Genomic DNA, 17,073 nt, shown 5'->3' on the forward strand with positions numbered 1-17,073 from the left:
ATAATAATAATAATAATAATAATAATAATAATAACAGTGAGATGGAATTACCGAAAAAAGGTCGTGTTGTGGTCTTCACAGACTCTGACGGATTTAGTGAATCCGCATACATATTGTCAAGATTACGTGTATTAGATGTACTCTTTCATGATATCTCTTCAAAACTTCAGAGAAAGTATAAAATTGAAAGTATAGAAATGGAAATCTCACATACACTGGCGAGTCTTATCGTTGAAGAAACAGAGAAACCTTCTTTTTTCTTTACTCTTATGCGTGACTTTATAGACTTTCTATATACAGGTGATATGAGAAAGTTTACGAGGGATTCCGTCTGTTATTATGGGAATGGTACCTTCACCAATGCTGATGATGATGATGATCATATGAATAATAATAGTAGTAATATTAATAATAATAATAATAATATTAATATTAATGAGAAGGAAGAGATGGATAATAATGAAAAGGAGTTTGAATTGCTTCTCTTTACTCTTTTTAATGCTTCCCCGCACCGTATGGCGGTTGCAAGAGGAGTTCGTGAGGTCCTTCGTTTATGGGAACCTTATATGCTACAAAATAATAATAATAATAATAATAATAATAATAATAATAATAATAATAATGAGGAAGAAAATGATGACTTTCTTATTGTATTAAATGAACGTTCTTTACAAAGGAAGGATGAATCTATGGAGAATAGTTTTCCTCTTTTCGCAAATTCTATCTTCTTTTTACTGCTATTCTTATTATTATTGTTATTACTACTGTTTCTTGTCGTAGTTATTGGTTTTCTTATTCCATGTCTATTGGGAGAGAATGGGTCCTATAGGTTTGTTTCCGCAGCCTATGGAGAGAAGGAGAAAAGAGGGAAGAAACATCGATGAGTCTATACAGTTCTGCTACAACTTCTCCTATTGATATTATATGTATTTCTTTTTTTTTTTTGGTTAGTTTTTCGTTTTGGAGAGTGGAAGTGACTTTTTTTCTGTGTATTTTTATATGAATATTGTTATTATTATTAGTGTGCTTCTAATATTTGGGTTTCCTATTTTGTTGTTCTTGTTGATGTCAGTAAATCATATATTTTTTTTTTTTAATACCCAACATTACAATATATATATATCCTCTCTTCTATTCCCTGTGTATATATATATATATATATTTTTTTTTTTTTTTCCTTTCTTTCCTTCTTTATTATACATATATACATACATACACATATATACAAGGAGTTAGGACGCATCTTTTAAATAACACCAAACAACAACGAAGAAAAAAACAAAAAAAAAAAAAAGAAACCATTCTATTCTATTCTTCTTATTCTTATTCTATTCACAACTCACACAGAGTGATGTCGCACACACATGCCAAGCGGGCCTCACGTGGTTCTGTGAAGAATGCGGTGCGTATTCCATACACATCCTCCTCGCCCTTCACACTCTCCGCAGCCGCGGCCGAGAGTGAAGGTACACAATGGCGGAAGTCCAGCCGCCTTCTCTCACGAGTGGCCTCCGCAGTGGCGCAGAGGATTCTTCACACCCCGCGGCCCCCATTAAAATACGGCGATATTCTCCGCGATGTGCCCTTTCACACACACAATCGAATGGTTTCCTTCTTTTCCACACATGCCTCTTTCTGTGAAGATGAGTTTGGTGTTTCCCATGCCCAGTGTCTACGCTTCACACGAGGTCCATGGATGGGAGAAACGGCCATTGTGATTGGAGCCCGCGGGGGGAATTTGTGGGTGATGAGTCGTGATGGTCCCAACATTGCGTTTCCATTAAATCCGGTGGAAAAACACAAATGGGAAAAGGTGGCGGTGGAACCGGAGTTGGTGCAGCGACTACGTGAGGGATTAGAGGCGGCACGCAGAGATGTGGAATTGGATTACACCACAGAGCAGCAGGAGTTTCTGCAGAAGGCACCGGATTTGTTTATAGAAGTTGTGGATGACTCGGAAAGGGAAATATTCACTTCGGATATGCGGTGGAGTATGCGAAGATACACGAAGGAGGCTAGAGAAAATAATAATAATGATGATGATAGTAATAGTAATAGTCATAATAATGATGAGGATGATGATGATCATAGTAGTGTTGGAAATGCTGTTGAACGGTCTCACAGTCGTGTAGATGCTGAGAATGTGGAGGGGAATAATAATAATAATAGTAATGATAATGATAATAGAAGTGTTACTCCTGCCATGAGTGAGAGTAAAAAAAGTAAACGTGTGGTGATTGTACCGCAAGTAGTGCAGTCAACAGGTGATCTTGGTTGGGCTGGTGAAGGCATTGTGGTAGTGAATGGCGGTGGTGTGGAGTCATTCGCCGCCTCTCTCTCTGCTTCTGTACTATTGTAGAGATATATGATATGATTATATATATATATATATAATAAACACTGAGAAGAATAACGGAAAGGAGAAGGAAGAGAAGAATTGGATGTGTCCTACCCAGTAAACTTTATAGATGTAGTAATGGAATTTGATAGAAGGAGAGAGAAGAAAAGAGAGAGAGAGAGAGAGAGAGAGAGAGAGAGTGGATGAATGAATATGCTTTACATGTATGAATTCATTGTATTCACTTAACTGAATCTTTCTCTTTGATTTTCTCATCTCTTGGTAAATGTTGCTGAGTATCCTTTATATTATTTCTTGTACGTTTGTGATATTATTGTGGATGTTACTTTGTTTCCATACTGGTAAGCGCAACGGTGTGATGATAGATTATGAAAAAAAAAAAAAAAAAAAACCCTTCCATTTGTTTTTACTATGTGCAGTAATTCGTTGCAGAATTACATGTAAATTAAAAGAATATCTATTTAATAAACAATAGTTTCTTTTTTTTTCTTCTTCTTTCTTTTCTGTTTTATCTGTTTTTTTACTTTGCTGTTTTCTTATTCCCTTTTTTTTTTCTCTCCCCCTCTTCTTGTTCTTATTCCTGATATTTTCAGAAATGCACTTTTCATCAAACACACAAACGAACGCACGTACACACTAAAATATATACTGACACAGAGTAGAAACACCTTTTTCTTTTGTTGTTTCTCTTCCTTTCTGAACACACACACTGTACTGCACGGTATTATTTTCATTAATAGTGAGATAGAAAGAGAAAGAGAAAGAGAAAGAGAGAGATATCATTCATGCGGCATCTTCGCTTGACAACGGCATGTCTTGTTGTCATTGCGCTGCTGCTGTTATTGTTGATATCACCATCCCCACAGCCAGTGGTGGCTGATCCCTTCTTTTATATTGCGGAGGCCTCACAGAAACGCACGCAGTTTTTGGATTTAATAAGAACAACTTTACCGCGGCCAAAGGAACATGCAGAGCGGACAACATTCTCTGTTGATTTCTATAATGCCCTGCAGTTATTGCGAATTCCCCGACGTGGAACTTCAGTCGTGGAGTTTGCCGAATCGCAAGTATTACTGCAGCCAGAACGGGAATTAGAAGGAAAAGAGGCAACGGCATTATTAAAAGAAAAATCAGATGATGTTATCATTGATGAGATCTTATCTATTCCACTTTCTACACAATCAAGTTCGGGAGATGTATCTAATAGCAACAAGAACAATAACAATAACAATCCATCAAGTAGAAATATGGCTACTAATACAAATAGTGATGGAACGAATATGTATTCTAGTGCGGAGTCATTTTGGGGTTTTTTACGTGATAGTTTACTTTCCAAAAGTAAACCAAATGTACCTTATTCTATTCCTAAACCACGAATGTATGATTTACCTAGACGAATGGCTAAACACCCACCAACATATGGATGGCGTCGTTTTTATATTGCCCTCAATCTTTATAATAATGAGGCTACCATTCCTTTTCTTACAGGGGCATTAGTGGCATTTATAGAAGATGAACTTGCTCCTTTTTTTGATATTTCCACATCTGTCGTAGTTTCTATCTTTACAAATGATTCTAAAGATCATACGGCGTTGTTAGTAAAAAAATTATTAATTCCACGACTACAACGTGCAGGTGTACGAAATATATTTGCAACTGTTACGGGTACTTGTTATACTTATAATAAAATACCAAAGTGGATGCAACGTATTGAATGGATGGCATGTGTGCGAAATAAGGCGTTGGAACCATTATATAATTGGGGTATGCAATTATTTTCACCAGACTTCTACACTTCCTCAAGGGAGTGTGAAAAGAATCAAAATTGTACAAGTGTAAATGCATATCTTAATGAAATGATGTCTTTACGGCGGTATAAAATGAGCCGTAATGATGAATATTTGAATAAGAGTGCGAGTGATGTTAAGAATTCCTCTTTTACTGAAAAGTATCCTAATAATAATAATAATAATAATAATAATAATAATAATAATAATAATAATAATAATAATCAAAAAGGATCTACGGGATTTTCAAAATGGGATAATAATAATGTACATGATGATCCTGATGGCGATAATATGGTGGTATTGTTTTTTAATGATATCTTCTTTCGTCCAGAGGACATCACAACACTATTGGAATCTGTAGAAGAACCCGTTATTGCTGCCCGTAGAGAATCCCATGGAGTGATGGAAGGAAATCCACCCCCGCAATCCACATTAAGGAGGGAAAAAGGAAAAACGATCGGCACTACTTTTGATATGGCTTGTGGAATGGATTTTTATTATAGTTTCTATGATCGATGGGTCTCACGTGATCGCTTTGGTAAACCGTTTTCAGGGCATATGCCTTATACAGATGAACCAGAAACACAAGCGGCATTAGGTCGAATTAGTGCACATGCGGGAACTGCACATGGGAGGAAAGAGGCTATTCCGGTAAAGTGTTGCTGGAATGGAGTTGCGGCAATTCGTGGAAGACTTTTTCTTTCTCCATTAAGTATGAAAAGAAATGTAGGTGATACTGAATCTACACCTCATAAAGAACCTCAAAAACAACAACAACAACAACAACAGGAAGAAGAAAAAGAAAGAAAAGAAGGAGATAAACGATATGGGAATATCACGGTTGAACTAGATGGTGTTGCGTATACTCTAGATGATGAGATAAAATTATGGAAAGGACAGAGATACCGCTATGCACCGGAGGCACACAAGCAGGTAGTAAATCTTTATTATTTAATTCTGCTTAAACGATTATCTATTCTTCGAGAGAAATGGGTACATACGGTGCGGAGAATATCTAAAGACACGGGATTGTATTTACCATTATCAGATATTTCCATATCCACATCTGCGCTTCGTGCAGAATTTGGAATAGAAATAACTTCTTCTTTATCCAGTAATCACTCCACTCCTACTGGGATCGCTGAAAAAGATATTGGAAGTTCCATTTATTATCGTGCGGTTGAACCCGGTATTCGATTTCGTCATGCCTTATTACCATCTTTTGGGGCCACTGTAGAAGGAAAACATACGGTACAAGATGATGTTTGTGTCTCTTCTGAGTGTTTATTAATTTGTCAAGATATTATGCATGCGGCATTATTGGAAGGTCGATCTCCTGTTATTTTAATGAATCCAAATGTTCGAGTGGCTTATGAATCCGCACACTTTGATCGAGTAACAGGATGGATGCATAATTCATACTTTTTATTTTCACTTTTTTCTTGGCTTCGTTATTTCTTTTTATGGTTCTATCCTTCTTTTAATTATCAAGAGAGTGGTGGTATTAATAGTAATAGTGATAGTGGTATTTCTGTTGGTGTATCCACTTCCGCTGCTGATGATTGGACGGCGGGAAATTACAATCGTACGGCTATTATTGCCCATACATATCCTGGCGGGATTATACGATCCCGTTTAGTTAATATTACCCGTGCCTCCCTAATGCTTTGTTATCTCCCAGAAGAAGAAAGTACATTGAATTTATTAGCAATTTTCTTTACTATTCTAATATTAGGGATTGCTTCTATGAAAGTCCTTGGAAAATGTTTTAAACCCATTTTCGTTATTCATGCATCTCTACAACGAAGATTAATCTATAGTAAAGGTATACATGCGATGAGAAGATTACGGTGGTACTTTATGCGTGCCCTTTTGCATCCTCGCGGTAAAATTGCTTTTGGTTGTCCACGTTTTGTGTCTCGTGCAATTCGTTGTGTTTTACATTCTCCTTTAATACAGTGCTTTACTTGCTGTGAACCTATAGAGGATGGAGAAGTGGTTCTTCTGTAAATAAATATATATGTATATATGTATGTATGTATACATATACTACAATTTTTTTTTTGTTTGGTTTGTTTGCTTTTCCAATTATACCTACTGTGTGGGCTCTTGTTATTATTATTATTATTATTATTATTATTATTATTATTATTATTATTATTATTGTTCGTTTACGTTTATATATTGATACGATCGGTATATTTGCATCAATCTGTTTTTATTTGCGGTGAGTTGAGCGATTTTTGGATAATGTAGAGTTTTAGAAATAAATGAAATGAACGAAAGAATTGCGATTTGTATTATTTCTTTTTTTTTTTTTTCATTGGTGTTCTAATGAACACAAAAGACGTATATATCAAGTATTAAGATGATATATATATATTCATCCGTTTACGGGTATACTTTCTCCATCAATCTCTCTCTCTCCCTGTGTGTGTCTGTCTGTGTCTGTGTGATATATATATATATATATATATGGTTGTATTTCTTCTTTATATACTCTGTTCTTTATTCTTTTTTTTTTTTTTTGTTTCCCTTGTGCCTATTGAAGTCTGTATAGTGGGAGGTGTCTCTCACCTTTTTTACTGTATTAAAGAATGCGTTATCGACAACGCAATGTACAGGAATCAGAGAAAACGAAAATAAAAAAGTTGTTTAACTCCAATGACGCGTTAAGTACACATGAACAAGAAGAAGTACTGAAGTATCTTGCAAACTCTCTACACTCTAGTGTGATGTGTGTGCGAGTACTCGCCGTACTGCAGTTACTTCTCGGTATCTTGTATGTATGTTTGTTAGCGGCGGGGTATCCATTAGTGTATGCGGTGTTTGATGAGGCCCTCACTCAACCCTTTACAACGACAACCTCCACATCTTCCTTTAAACTCTTAACAAAAGAAGGGGCGGTGGCCATCACACTTGCAGCCTTTTTTTTATTTTCCGGTGGTTTAGGGGTATTACGTGCCTGTCGTCGTACACTTTGTTTAGATGTAGAGGCTCTTCTTCAGGGTTCTATAGTAACAACATCAACATCATCATCTTCTTCTTCTTCTTTACATATGAAGCATAATAAGAAGAATGATCGTGTGTGGGAATGGTGGGTTGTGGGAGATACACCGCGGCGTCAGTACACATTGGCTTTTCTTTCACTATGGCCTTGTGTCTATTGGTTGTATGTTATGCATGCCTATCACAGACATCTTGCTCAGAAAGAAGGGGTCATGTTTAGTCTAACGGATAATTGGATGGAGTTTGTGTTGGTGCTTTGGCAGCCGTTTATGCATATTATTATTGGCAGGATGCTTAGTTCTACCATTACTGGAAGAGAAGATCTCATACGTCTGGCGAAGATGAAATATCAATATGATAAACTCTAATTTATGCATGGGGAACACACTTTTATTAGCAAGAGGGTATAATGTTAATATTGAGAGGAATATATATATATATATATATATATATATTCTGTTTGTGCTATTTTTCTTTTTTTTTTTTTTTTGGATTTCCTTTTTTCAATTTTTCTTCTTTTTTATTTTTGCTAATGTGTATTCTCTTGTTCTTTTTCTTTATCGCCATTGCTGTTATTATTATTATTATTATTATTATCATTATTATTTTTTTCCTTTCTTTTTTCTTTACTTTTATTACCATTGGAGGAAAGAAGGAAACGAGTGAGTGAAAGAAGAGACAATTGGGCAATGGTGGAGTCCAGCAATAGTGAGAAGACACGGAATAACAAAACACATGAAGGGAAAAAAGACCACAAAAACTACAGCGTAAAGGGAAATGAGGGGAAACATAAAAATCAATCGACTTTTTCGCATAAACGTGTGACGATCACTAATAATAATAATAATCATAATCATAATAATAATAATAATAATAATAATAATAATAAAAAGAAGAATGGAGGCAGACGTCCAACGGCAGTGGAGGAAACGGAACGTTATGTTGTAGTGATTACAAATGTGGAGAATGACTTTGCAAAGGTCCATCGAGAGGCCATTCCACGTTATTGTTGTCTAAATGAACAACACTGCCATTCCCATCAACTCTCTGGATCCTCCTCTTTAAATGGAATCACATCAACAACAACAACAAGGCAGCAGTGTCGATATACCGTTACTCCGCGTACAGAGACGCGATCGGTGGAAGTGGCGGTGTATGGAAAAGCGGATGGTGATGTCTCGACTGTCTTTCTTCCTGTTCGCACGAATACTCATACAAACACTACTAGCAGTAATAATCATAGTCATCCCAATAGCAACAAGGAGAAGAAGAAGGATGGAGAGATGAATATATATAATGATCCTACAATGAAGGAGGATGAAGAGGAGGATAACACTGTGATTGAGTGTGTGAAGCCACCAGTGGGAAGAGAAGATACTCTCTTCGCAACACTGGAGGATATGACGATGGCCCTTCGGCATAAACCTTACTTTACACATCCACCAAAGTTTTTATTAAATGTGGCTGGTAAAGATGATGGAGATGTGTTGCGGGAGTGTAAACGAAGTAAACGAGATCAGGCAAAACAGCAGAAACATGCTGATGAAGATGATGATGATAATAATGATAATGATGATTACGAAGAAGATGAAAAGAAGAAGTCTGTAAAGAAAAGTGATGATATGGACTCTCCGCATCTCCGCCAAGCTGCAGTGCGACAGGCCGATATGATCACGGCTGTAGCCACCACATCTGCACGGATGAGCACAAAAGATATGCAGTATCAACTACGCGATGTACCCGGATTTATTACGTGTTGGATGTTATATCCACAGCACTTCCGTGTGGTGTTTGCAAGCCAATCAACACTGTTTAAAGCCAAACAACTGCTTGATCAGTTCGCCGTGGACGGGAATGTGCGGGTGGGACTCACATTGGCAGATGCCGCAGCGAAGGAGTTCACTGCATACATTACGGCACAGGAGGATACGGCGTGAAAGGTGTGACATGAATAGAGAAGAAGGAAATAAAAAAGAATAAAAATAGTTTCTCTTTCTTCTATATATATATATATATATATATATTCATCTCTTTCTTTCTCTCTGTGTATATGTGTATGTGTTTTGTGTGTGTGTTTAGGGCCTATTACTCTCTGTGAGTCTTGAAGGTATATATATATATATATATATATATATATATATATATGAATGGTGAATAAAGAACGTTTAACGAGTGAAGTGGTGGTGAGCTCCGCTTTTTTTTTTTTTCTGTTTATTGTTTTCTTCCTTATATTCTTTTTTTTTTTTTGTATGGTTTTCTTCTTCTTTTTTCTTTTGTTTTTTTTTATTGGTTTTGTTCTCTTTTTTTTTTGATGTTCTTCTTTAGTTAGTTGGTTCGCCGCTGAGTGTGTAACTTGACAAAAAAAGAAAAAGAAAAAAAAAAGAGAAAATCAAGAAAAAAAAGAAGTATGAGGAAGAAAACGTAAAGTAAAAAAAAAAAAAAAAACGAATTCACTACTGTTCTACACAGCACAGGCCATATTGCCATTTCTTATTATTATTGTTATTATTATTAATCTTTTTTTTTTATGTCTGATGTTTCTCATATCTTATCATTGTTTTTCCTTTTTCTTTCTTTTTCTCTTTCTCTCGTTATGGCTTTCACTGTCTTGTTTATATATATATATATATATATATATATANACTTAAAAAAAAAAAAAAGAAAAAAAAGAAGAGAAAAGATGGCAAGACGGCAACGAGTACCGCGCCATAAAGAACACCGGCGGAAACGAAATAAAAATCCCAAATTGTCTCCTTTTCAACGGGAACAACAACGGGCCAAACTCGCCAATCAACCACCGATTACATCTATTAAAGGTAGTCAACGGGATTATCCCGTTAATCAGAGAGGAGTGATTCAGTATCTTATGGCCAAACGAGAGCGGCAACTGGAGAAAAAGCGATTACGAGAAGAAGCAGCAGCAGCAGCAATAGCTGCTGCAGCAGAAGAGGAAAAAGAAAATGAAAAAGTGGAATTAACAGAAAATGAGGTTGGAAGTAATACATCATTAGATGAAGAGACGGTGAGTTGTGGTTCATCTTCTGCTTCAGACTCCATTCTCCAAGATGATGAGATGGAAGAGGAGAAAAAGAAAGAAGAAGAAGAAAAAAAAGCCCCTAAGAAAAAGAAAGGAGGTGTAATGAAAAAAAAGAAATCTCTAGAAGAAGAAAAGGAGAATGCGAATGAACCATTAGTATCCAAGAAAAGTAAAAAGGAGAGTCTTTCATCCAAGACAAAGAAAACTTCAAAACCAAAACCAGTAGAGATAGTAACATTAAACGATCAATTTGCCGCGACACTAGCCCCTCCCATTGCGGCCTTCCGTACACAAACCGATAGTCAAGCGGGTGGTGATGGAAGTCAGCAGGAAAACAATGCACAAACCATCATTGCAAAGAAAAAAGAAAAGAAACATCGTAAAAAGGTAGAAGCAAGAAAAGAACGTGTACGACAAATGTTGATTGAGACAGAGAAACAATTGCAGGATCAGTTATCGCTTACAAAAACAGGAAAAAAACGAAGGCGGGGAGAGTCTGTGGATGCCAAGGATGCCGCCTTTGAGAGAAAACTTATACAAATGCAGAAGGAAAAGGCAGCAAAGGAGGCATTAGAAAAACGAGAAGCCGCAAAGGAAAAACAAAAGGATGATGAAAATAGTCAAAAGAGTAAACGTAATCGTCGTAAACAAATTTCCTTTACAGATAATAAAGAAGAGACAACAGAAGATGCCCCACATAGACCTATGCGTTATCCAAATGATAAGGGATCTAATAAACCCCGTGAGTTTTATGAATTGGTGGATGTTGTGCGGTATGGAGATCGAGTGGAGGCACCGCCGGTGTTTGATGCGGTGCCGCGCCACGATGCCTCCATCACTCGTTTAGCTCAACGACTGGAGAACACAACGAAAAGTACAATAAACCGAAAAGGTACGTCTACTGCGGCTGGGTCATCATCCTTATCATCAAAGGAAGAACGATTAAAACTACTCTCCTCGGTTGGTGGACTTGGAGAACAGAAGCGATTGGAGCGATTGGGTCTCGCACCTGCTGGGGCTGTTGGTCGTGTGAGTACCGCAGGTGGAGCGATGAAACTCTCTAAAGAAGAAGAGATGCGGCGATTACGTGAAGGTGTGATGGAGGCATATCGTCGTAATAGACGAGCAGAGGTGGTATCACGTAAAGGAGTGGACATGCAACACCAATTCCCACTGTTTTCGTAAGGAGAAAAATATATAAATATAAATATATATAAGAAGGGTATAGTTTATATGTACCGAATTTTAATTTCTCCTATACTACTGCTACTTCTTTTTTTACGCTTTTGGAGCTTATTGATGATGGATGATTTTATTTTTTCCCTTTCTTTCTTTGTTTTTGTTTTCTCTCTATGCTGGTGATGGTAAGATGATGATGATGATGATATCTCATCACTCTCTTAGTTGGAGAAAAGAAAAGACAAGATCCCTTTTTTCTGGGATTACCGTGTGAAGAGGGGAATTCATATACTCAGATGTGAACCCCTGCAGAAGTATTCGTGTGAAGAAGATTGAATTGATTTCTAAATCGCTTAATCGGTTCAAAACCGTGAATTCTAAAAAAAAAAAAAAAAAACGTCTAAAAAAAAAAAGAATGAGGAGTAAGTAAAAGAAAAAAGCGAAATATATATATATATATATATATATTATTTTGTTTCCTTTCATTTAATGTAAAGTGATATGTACATATTCTTTATACTAGACTAAAAGCTTTCTTTTTTTCTTTTCTTTCTTGTTTATTGTAAAACTATGTTAAGGGTGAAAAGGAACAATAATAGGTGAGATTATTACATTAACGAAAGGAAAAGAAAAGAAAACAAACAATAAACCCGAAAAAAAAAGAAAACAATACAAAACAGAGAAACATATTTAATCTTCAACAATAAAAAGAAAAAAAGAAAAAAAAAAAAAAAGAAGCAAATATACGAAAACAAAAAAAAAAACAGTATGGAAACCCAATGGCATGAGGTGATTATTCAAAACGATGAGGGTGATAGTTCCTTTGCGAAGGCTGCTCCATTAATGATAGAGGCACTGCAACTATTGGCCTCTGTTCAATCATTACCACTAGCCCTGCGTACAGCCTGTCGGGAATCCGAACTCGTGCAGGCGAATAATACACATATTGTTTATCGAAAGGCACTTGAAGAAGTACGAAGTCTGCATGGTACTTTATCAACTGTTTTAGATTCTGTCTATGGTAGTTTATTACACTTGCAAACTTCAGAGTTTCTCTCTGCTCAACAATATCAACAGCACTCATCACCTTCTCGTAGTAGTAAAAGTGATGGTATTACTACTACTACTACTACTACGATGGGAGAAAATAATGATATCTATACATTACTTCGATGTCAAGATGGATTAATTATCCCGCATGAATTACATATGGATACATTTCTAGCCTCACAGTCTGCCTTTGATTATAAAGTGTTTCGTCTCCAATTTGGAAGAATGTGTCAGTTGATGGCAAATGTGGAACTCTTCTCTGCATGTGAGCCTCGTATTCGAGTTTTACAATGTCGTTATCGTCTTCATCGGGCTTTTAATGGACCACGTGAGGATCGTTTTCACCCAACACTTGGCGCTGGTGGATTTCGTCATGCCCCTAAAGTAGATTTACGCCGGATTAGTACTTGCATGTCTTCTGCTACTTTAGTGGAGTTTATGGAGAAGTTGTTAAAAAATGAACCAAATCTTTTTCTTTCCAGACGTAGGGGATCAAATGGTTCTTCTAGTAAATTGCGGGCTGCACAGGACGATAATAATAATAATAATAATAATAATAATAATAATAATAATAATAATAATGGGAGTATATCCAATAAGAAAGGAGAGAGAAAAGAAGAAGAAGAAGGTCGTGGATCTACACTGAAGGATATGGCGGATGCCTTTTTTGGTCCTTTTATACAACCAGAAGAGCGATACTTTACTTCTGATGGATTAGGTTTACATCCAAACTATACAGAAACCACAGAACGTATATTGGATTTATTTGATAATCGTATTTCCCCATCCCAACCAACAGTTGCCAATGCCATACCACTTCTTCGAGAATTTCTTGATATTAACGGTGGAAATAATGGGGAATTACTTGCCAGACTTGTTATGCCAATGCTTTCAAGAATAGCTGTAGGCGATCATGATTTCTTAGAACTTGAATTTACCATCACTGGTAGAAATACTGGAGAAATAGAAGATATCGCCTCATGGTGTGTTCGTAGTGGAATTGTTTCTTCAGAAAATGTTCAACTTTCATTAAGAATTGTACATGTTCCACTTTCTTCTAATGATATTAATTGTACAGCAAAGAATATGGAAGATGTATTGAAAAATATTTTTTCACCCTTTTGGATGACTCTTTTAAAACCACGAGAATATCCTGAAATGGTGAAATTTCTTAAACGTCTAGTTTCTGTAGCTGTATCTGTGAGTGTGGCTGCGGAAGTGCAGGAAATGCCTACCGTGAATGATCCTAAAGTATATTCTGTAGAGAGTGGTTTAGTTCCACCGGATGCTTTCTTTATATATCATATTTGGCGAAATATTCAATTATTGAATTGTATGGCAACCACACATGTATTTTTTTCCTCAGAAAAAAAAGGAAACTCATCCACAGTATTCACAGAATCTACTACTACTACTACTACTACTAATAATAATAATAATAATAATAATAATAATAATAATAATAATAATAATACTTCTCATACTGCTACTATAGATGGAGAATATGATGCACCTCGTTTTTTCTTACCCAATCATTCCTTATTTCTTCATCATGATCCCATTATGGTACGACCATTACTCTTTCGATTACATGCATCTCCCAGTACGAAGAATTCCTTTGTGGAAAGTGTGATGGGATTACTAGTAGCGGATGAAGTAGTAAATCCTGTAGAAGTTTTCTCATGGAGTCCATTAGCGTATATGTATTACTTAACCCAGCGGAGTATTTTATTAACACCCTCTCGAAATGAAGATGTAGCCCGTGATACTGTACTTCAACGGGCTGTTCCTTTTCTTGTGGAAACGGGTTTAAATGGATCTATTGCCACGTTAGATCCATTACATTATCATTCTAATGATAATGCCTTACATGAAGAGTTTAATGGTTTAGAGAGAACATGTCATTTCACAATAGCCGATATGACGGAGTTATGTTTACACTCGGTAGAAGGTTCTGGTTTAAGTATTAGTAAAAGACATAAATTACTTGGAGGTCCATGGGAAAAAGTACGGGCACGATTTAATGAATTTACAAAAACACAAGTCAATCCTTTACGATTACATTTTCGTGAATCTTCTTTAATTCATGAGATGAATCTTTTATGTCGAAAAGGACTTAATGATGGGACCTTTATGGATTCTGATGATAAAGATAGAGAAGAATGTATAAGTGTATTTTCAAGACTTGTATTCAATCAACATACCTTTTCCTCTTCTAATGCTACTTGGTTAGCCTCTACGGGAATAAAATGTATTTCATTAGAAGCTCAACGAAATACATTATGGCAATTTTTTAATTTACCACCTTATATTGAAAGAGGAGATTTAATTATAAAAGGATTATCTTATCATCATGTAGTGGATCGACAAATTAAATATCCACGTATTGTAATATCTGGTCCTAGTGTTCATGGGAAAAATGAAGTAGCCAGAAGAGTTGCACAGGCTTTTGTAAAACGTCAATACTACAGAAGTTTTAATGTTTACTTTGAACCTCCACCACTAACAACAAATCTGCAAGGAGCACAAGCCGTGAAAGCGTTATTGGCATCCCAAAATAAGAAAGAACCTCAACAGAAAGAAAATAATAATAATAATAATAATAATAATAATAATAATAATAATAATAATAATAATAATAATAATAAACAACATACAACAACAACAGGTATACGTTCATCGTATCAATCCTTTTCATCCTCTTTGAGTCAAGGAGAAAGTCTTATTATTCCAACGGAATTCTCTTGTAAAGATGGAGTTCGAGATGTGGTGGTTTCTTCTTCTACTGTAAATAATAAAACCAAAACATATTTCCGTCCAATTCCATCTTGGAAAGAGTTTCAATATGATGTACGGAAGTTACGTAGTATGTCAGCAGAGAGTAGTTTACAATTATTTGCAAAAAAACGTCTTGGGATGTTGGAATGTAAATTTAATCTACATACCGCTCTTACCAATGATGATCGGGATCATCCCACACATCAATCCTCTCCTTTACGTGAAAAGGGAGATTTATATAAATGTGTAAAAGTAGATGTTCACTGCCATATGGCTGCAGGAATGACGGCAAAAGAACTTCTTCGTTTTATTAAACAAAAAGTTCAAACACATGCGGATGATGTTGTGGATGTGGAACGTGGAACTGGACGTTTGATTACACTTGGTGAAATGTTTGCAAAACTTCGGGATCCACAAAAAATAAATACCGTTGTTAACATTGATGAACTTAGTGTGGCTTCATTAGAAGTAAAAGCAGGGAAAGATACGTTTAATCGATTTGATAAATTTAATGGACGATATAGTCCACTTGGTAATTCATCTCTTCGTTCAATTTTTCTTAAAACAGAAAATTTTATGGGAGGACGTTATTTTGCTGAACTCATACGAGAAACCTTTCATAGACAAAAGGAAGATAAATATACCTTTTCAGAATATAGACTTTCTATATATGGAAGAAATTATAATGAATGGGATCGATTAGCCCGATGGTTTGTTTTACATGGTATGTCTCACCCAACTAATAGATGGATGATTCAAGTACCTCGTTTATATTCTATTTATCGTAAAAATAATATTATCACATCTTTTGAAGAGATGTTATCTAATATATTTGTACCTCTTTGGGAAGTTTCTATAAATCCTGAAGCACATCCATTTCTTAATTATTTTCTTGCCCATGTAAGTGGATTTGATAGTGTGGATAATGAGAGTGAACGGGAAACGGATGAACTTATTGATATCCCACCTTCACAATGGACGTGTAAAGAAAATCCACCTTTTGTTTATTGGGTTTATTATATGTGGGCAAACATTACAACATTAAATCGATATCGTGCCGCTCGTGGTCTTTCCACTTTTGCCTTTCGTCCACATGCAGGAGAAAGTGGAGATCCTTATCATATGGCTGATGTGTTTTTTATTGTAGATGGAGTTAATCATGGGATTAATCTTAATGATTTACCCGTTTTACAGTATCTATACTATTTAACTCAAATCCCACTTGGGATTACACCACTTTCAAATAATGCTCTCTTTTGTAAATATCACGCCAATCCATTCCCCATTTTTTTCCGTCGTGGATTAAACGTAACGTTAGCCACCGATGGGGCATTAACTTTTCATCATACTGAACAACCATTAATAGAGGAATATAGTACAGCGGCTAATTTTTGGAATTTATCACAAGCAGATGTGTGTGAAATTGCAAGAAATAGTGTATTGATGTCTGGTTTTCCTTCCTATCAAAAGAAAAAATGGTTAGGTGAACTTTATCTATTGCGTAGTGCTGCTGGAAATGATAGTAATTTCTCTAAATTACCCCAAACACGTTGTACCTTTCGCTATGAAGTTTATATGGAGGAATTAAAATACCTGCAGGCAAGAGCCGCTGTGGATATACCGTTAAAACCCATTATGGATGAACAACTGGAGGGATTGTATATAATGGATACCGTGGGCCGTACACGTGAAGAAGTGATTGAACAACATTTACGGGGTTTAACGGTTTCTGCAGCTCCAATCGTACAATATACACAAAAAGAAACGGAGACTGGACTTGCAAGTCAAGATCAACAACAACAACAACAAACAACAAACAAGTGTATCACAGCGCCTTCACGACTTTGAGAGAAACTGTTTTTTTTTTTTTT

At 36.0% G+C, this 17,073-nt stretch overlaps 7 protein-coding genes across 7 annotated transcripts; all 7 read left to right on the forward strand.

Moving 5' to 3' along the window:
* Positions 1 to 2: 2 nt before the first annotated feature.
* On the forward strand, positions 3 to 884 carry TM35_000301310 (putative subtilisin-like serine peptidase; the record flags this gene model as incomplete). Its single annotated transcript, XM_029028454.1, has 1 exon — positions 3 to 884. A coding segment is annotated over one exon (882 nt), but the record flags the coding sequence as incomplete, so codon positions are not given.
* A 467-nt stretch (positions 885 to 1,351) lies between these two features.
* TM35_000301320 (uncharacterized protein) lies at positions 1,352 to 2,359 on the forward strand (the record flags this gene model as incomplete). Its single annotated transcript, XM_029028455.1, has 1 exon — positions 1,352 to 2,359. The coding sequence occupies one exon, from the start codon at positions 1,352 to 1,354 to the stop codon at positions 2,357 to 2,359; it is 1,008 nt and encodes a 335-aa protein (XP_028880158.1).
* A 785-nt stretch (positions 2,360 to 3,144) lies between these two features.
* Positions 3,145 to 6,159, forward strand: TM35_000301330 (uncharacterized protein; the record flags this gene model as incomplete). Its single annotated transcript, XM_029028456.1, has 1 exon — positions 3,145 to 6,159. One exon carries the CDS (start codon positions 3,145 to 3,147, stop codon positions 6,157 to 6,159), a length of 3,015 nt encoding a protein of 1,004 aa, XP_028880159.1.
* A 587-nt stretch (positions 6,160 to 6,746) lies between these two features.
* TM35_000301340 (uncharacterized protein) lies at positions 6,747 to 7,526 on the forward strand (the record flags this gene model as incomplete). Its single annotated transcript, XM_029028457.1, has 1 exon — positions 6,747 to 7,526. The coding sequence occupies one exon, from the start codon at positions 6,747 to 6,749 to the stop codon at positions 7,524 to 7,526; it is 780 nt and encodes a 259-aa protein (XP_028880160.1).
* Positions 7,527 to 7,847: 321 nt separating this feature from the next.
* On the forward strand, positions 7,848 to 9,095 carry TM35_000301350 (uncharacterized protein; the record flags this gene model as incomplete). Its single annotated transcript, XM_029028458.1, has 1 exon — positions 7,848 to 9,095. The coding sequence occupies one exon, from the start codon at positions 7,848 to 7,850 to the stop codon at positions 9,093 to 9,095; it is 1,248 nt and encodes a 415-aa protein (XP_028880161.1).
* Positions 9,096 to 9,838: 743 nt separating this feature from the next.
* On the forward strand, positions 9,839 to 11,380 carry TM35_000301360 (uncharacterized protein; the record flags this gene model as incomplete). Its single annotated transcript, XM_029028459.1, has 1 exon — positions 9,839 to 11,380. One exon carries the CDS (start codon positions 9,839 to 9,841, stop codon positions 11,378 to 11,380), a length of 1,542 nt encoding a protein of 513 aa, XP_028880162.1.
* A 762-nt stretch (positions 11,381 to 12,142) lies between these two features.
* Positions 12,143 to 17,050, forward strand: TM35_000301370 (AMP deaminase; the record flags this gene model as incomplete). The annotated part of the gene is made up of 1 exon (XM_029028460.1): positions 12,143 to 17,050. One exon carries the CDS (start codon positions 12,143 to 12,145, stop codon positions 17,048 to 17,050), a length of 4,908 nt encoding a protein of 1,635 aa, XP_028880163.1.
* Between the last annotated feature and the right edge of the window lie 23 nt (positions 17,051 to 17,073).

Source organism: Trypanosoma theileri, assembly GCF_002087225.1.
Source record: "Trypanosoma theileri isolate Edinburgh chromosome Unknown TM35_Tth_30_V1, whole genome shotgun sequence".
NCBI classification, from domain to species: Eukaryota; Euglenozoa; class Kinetoplastea; order Trypanosomatida; family Trypanosomatidae; genus Trypanosoma; species Trypanosoma theileri.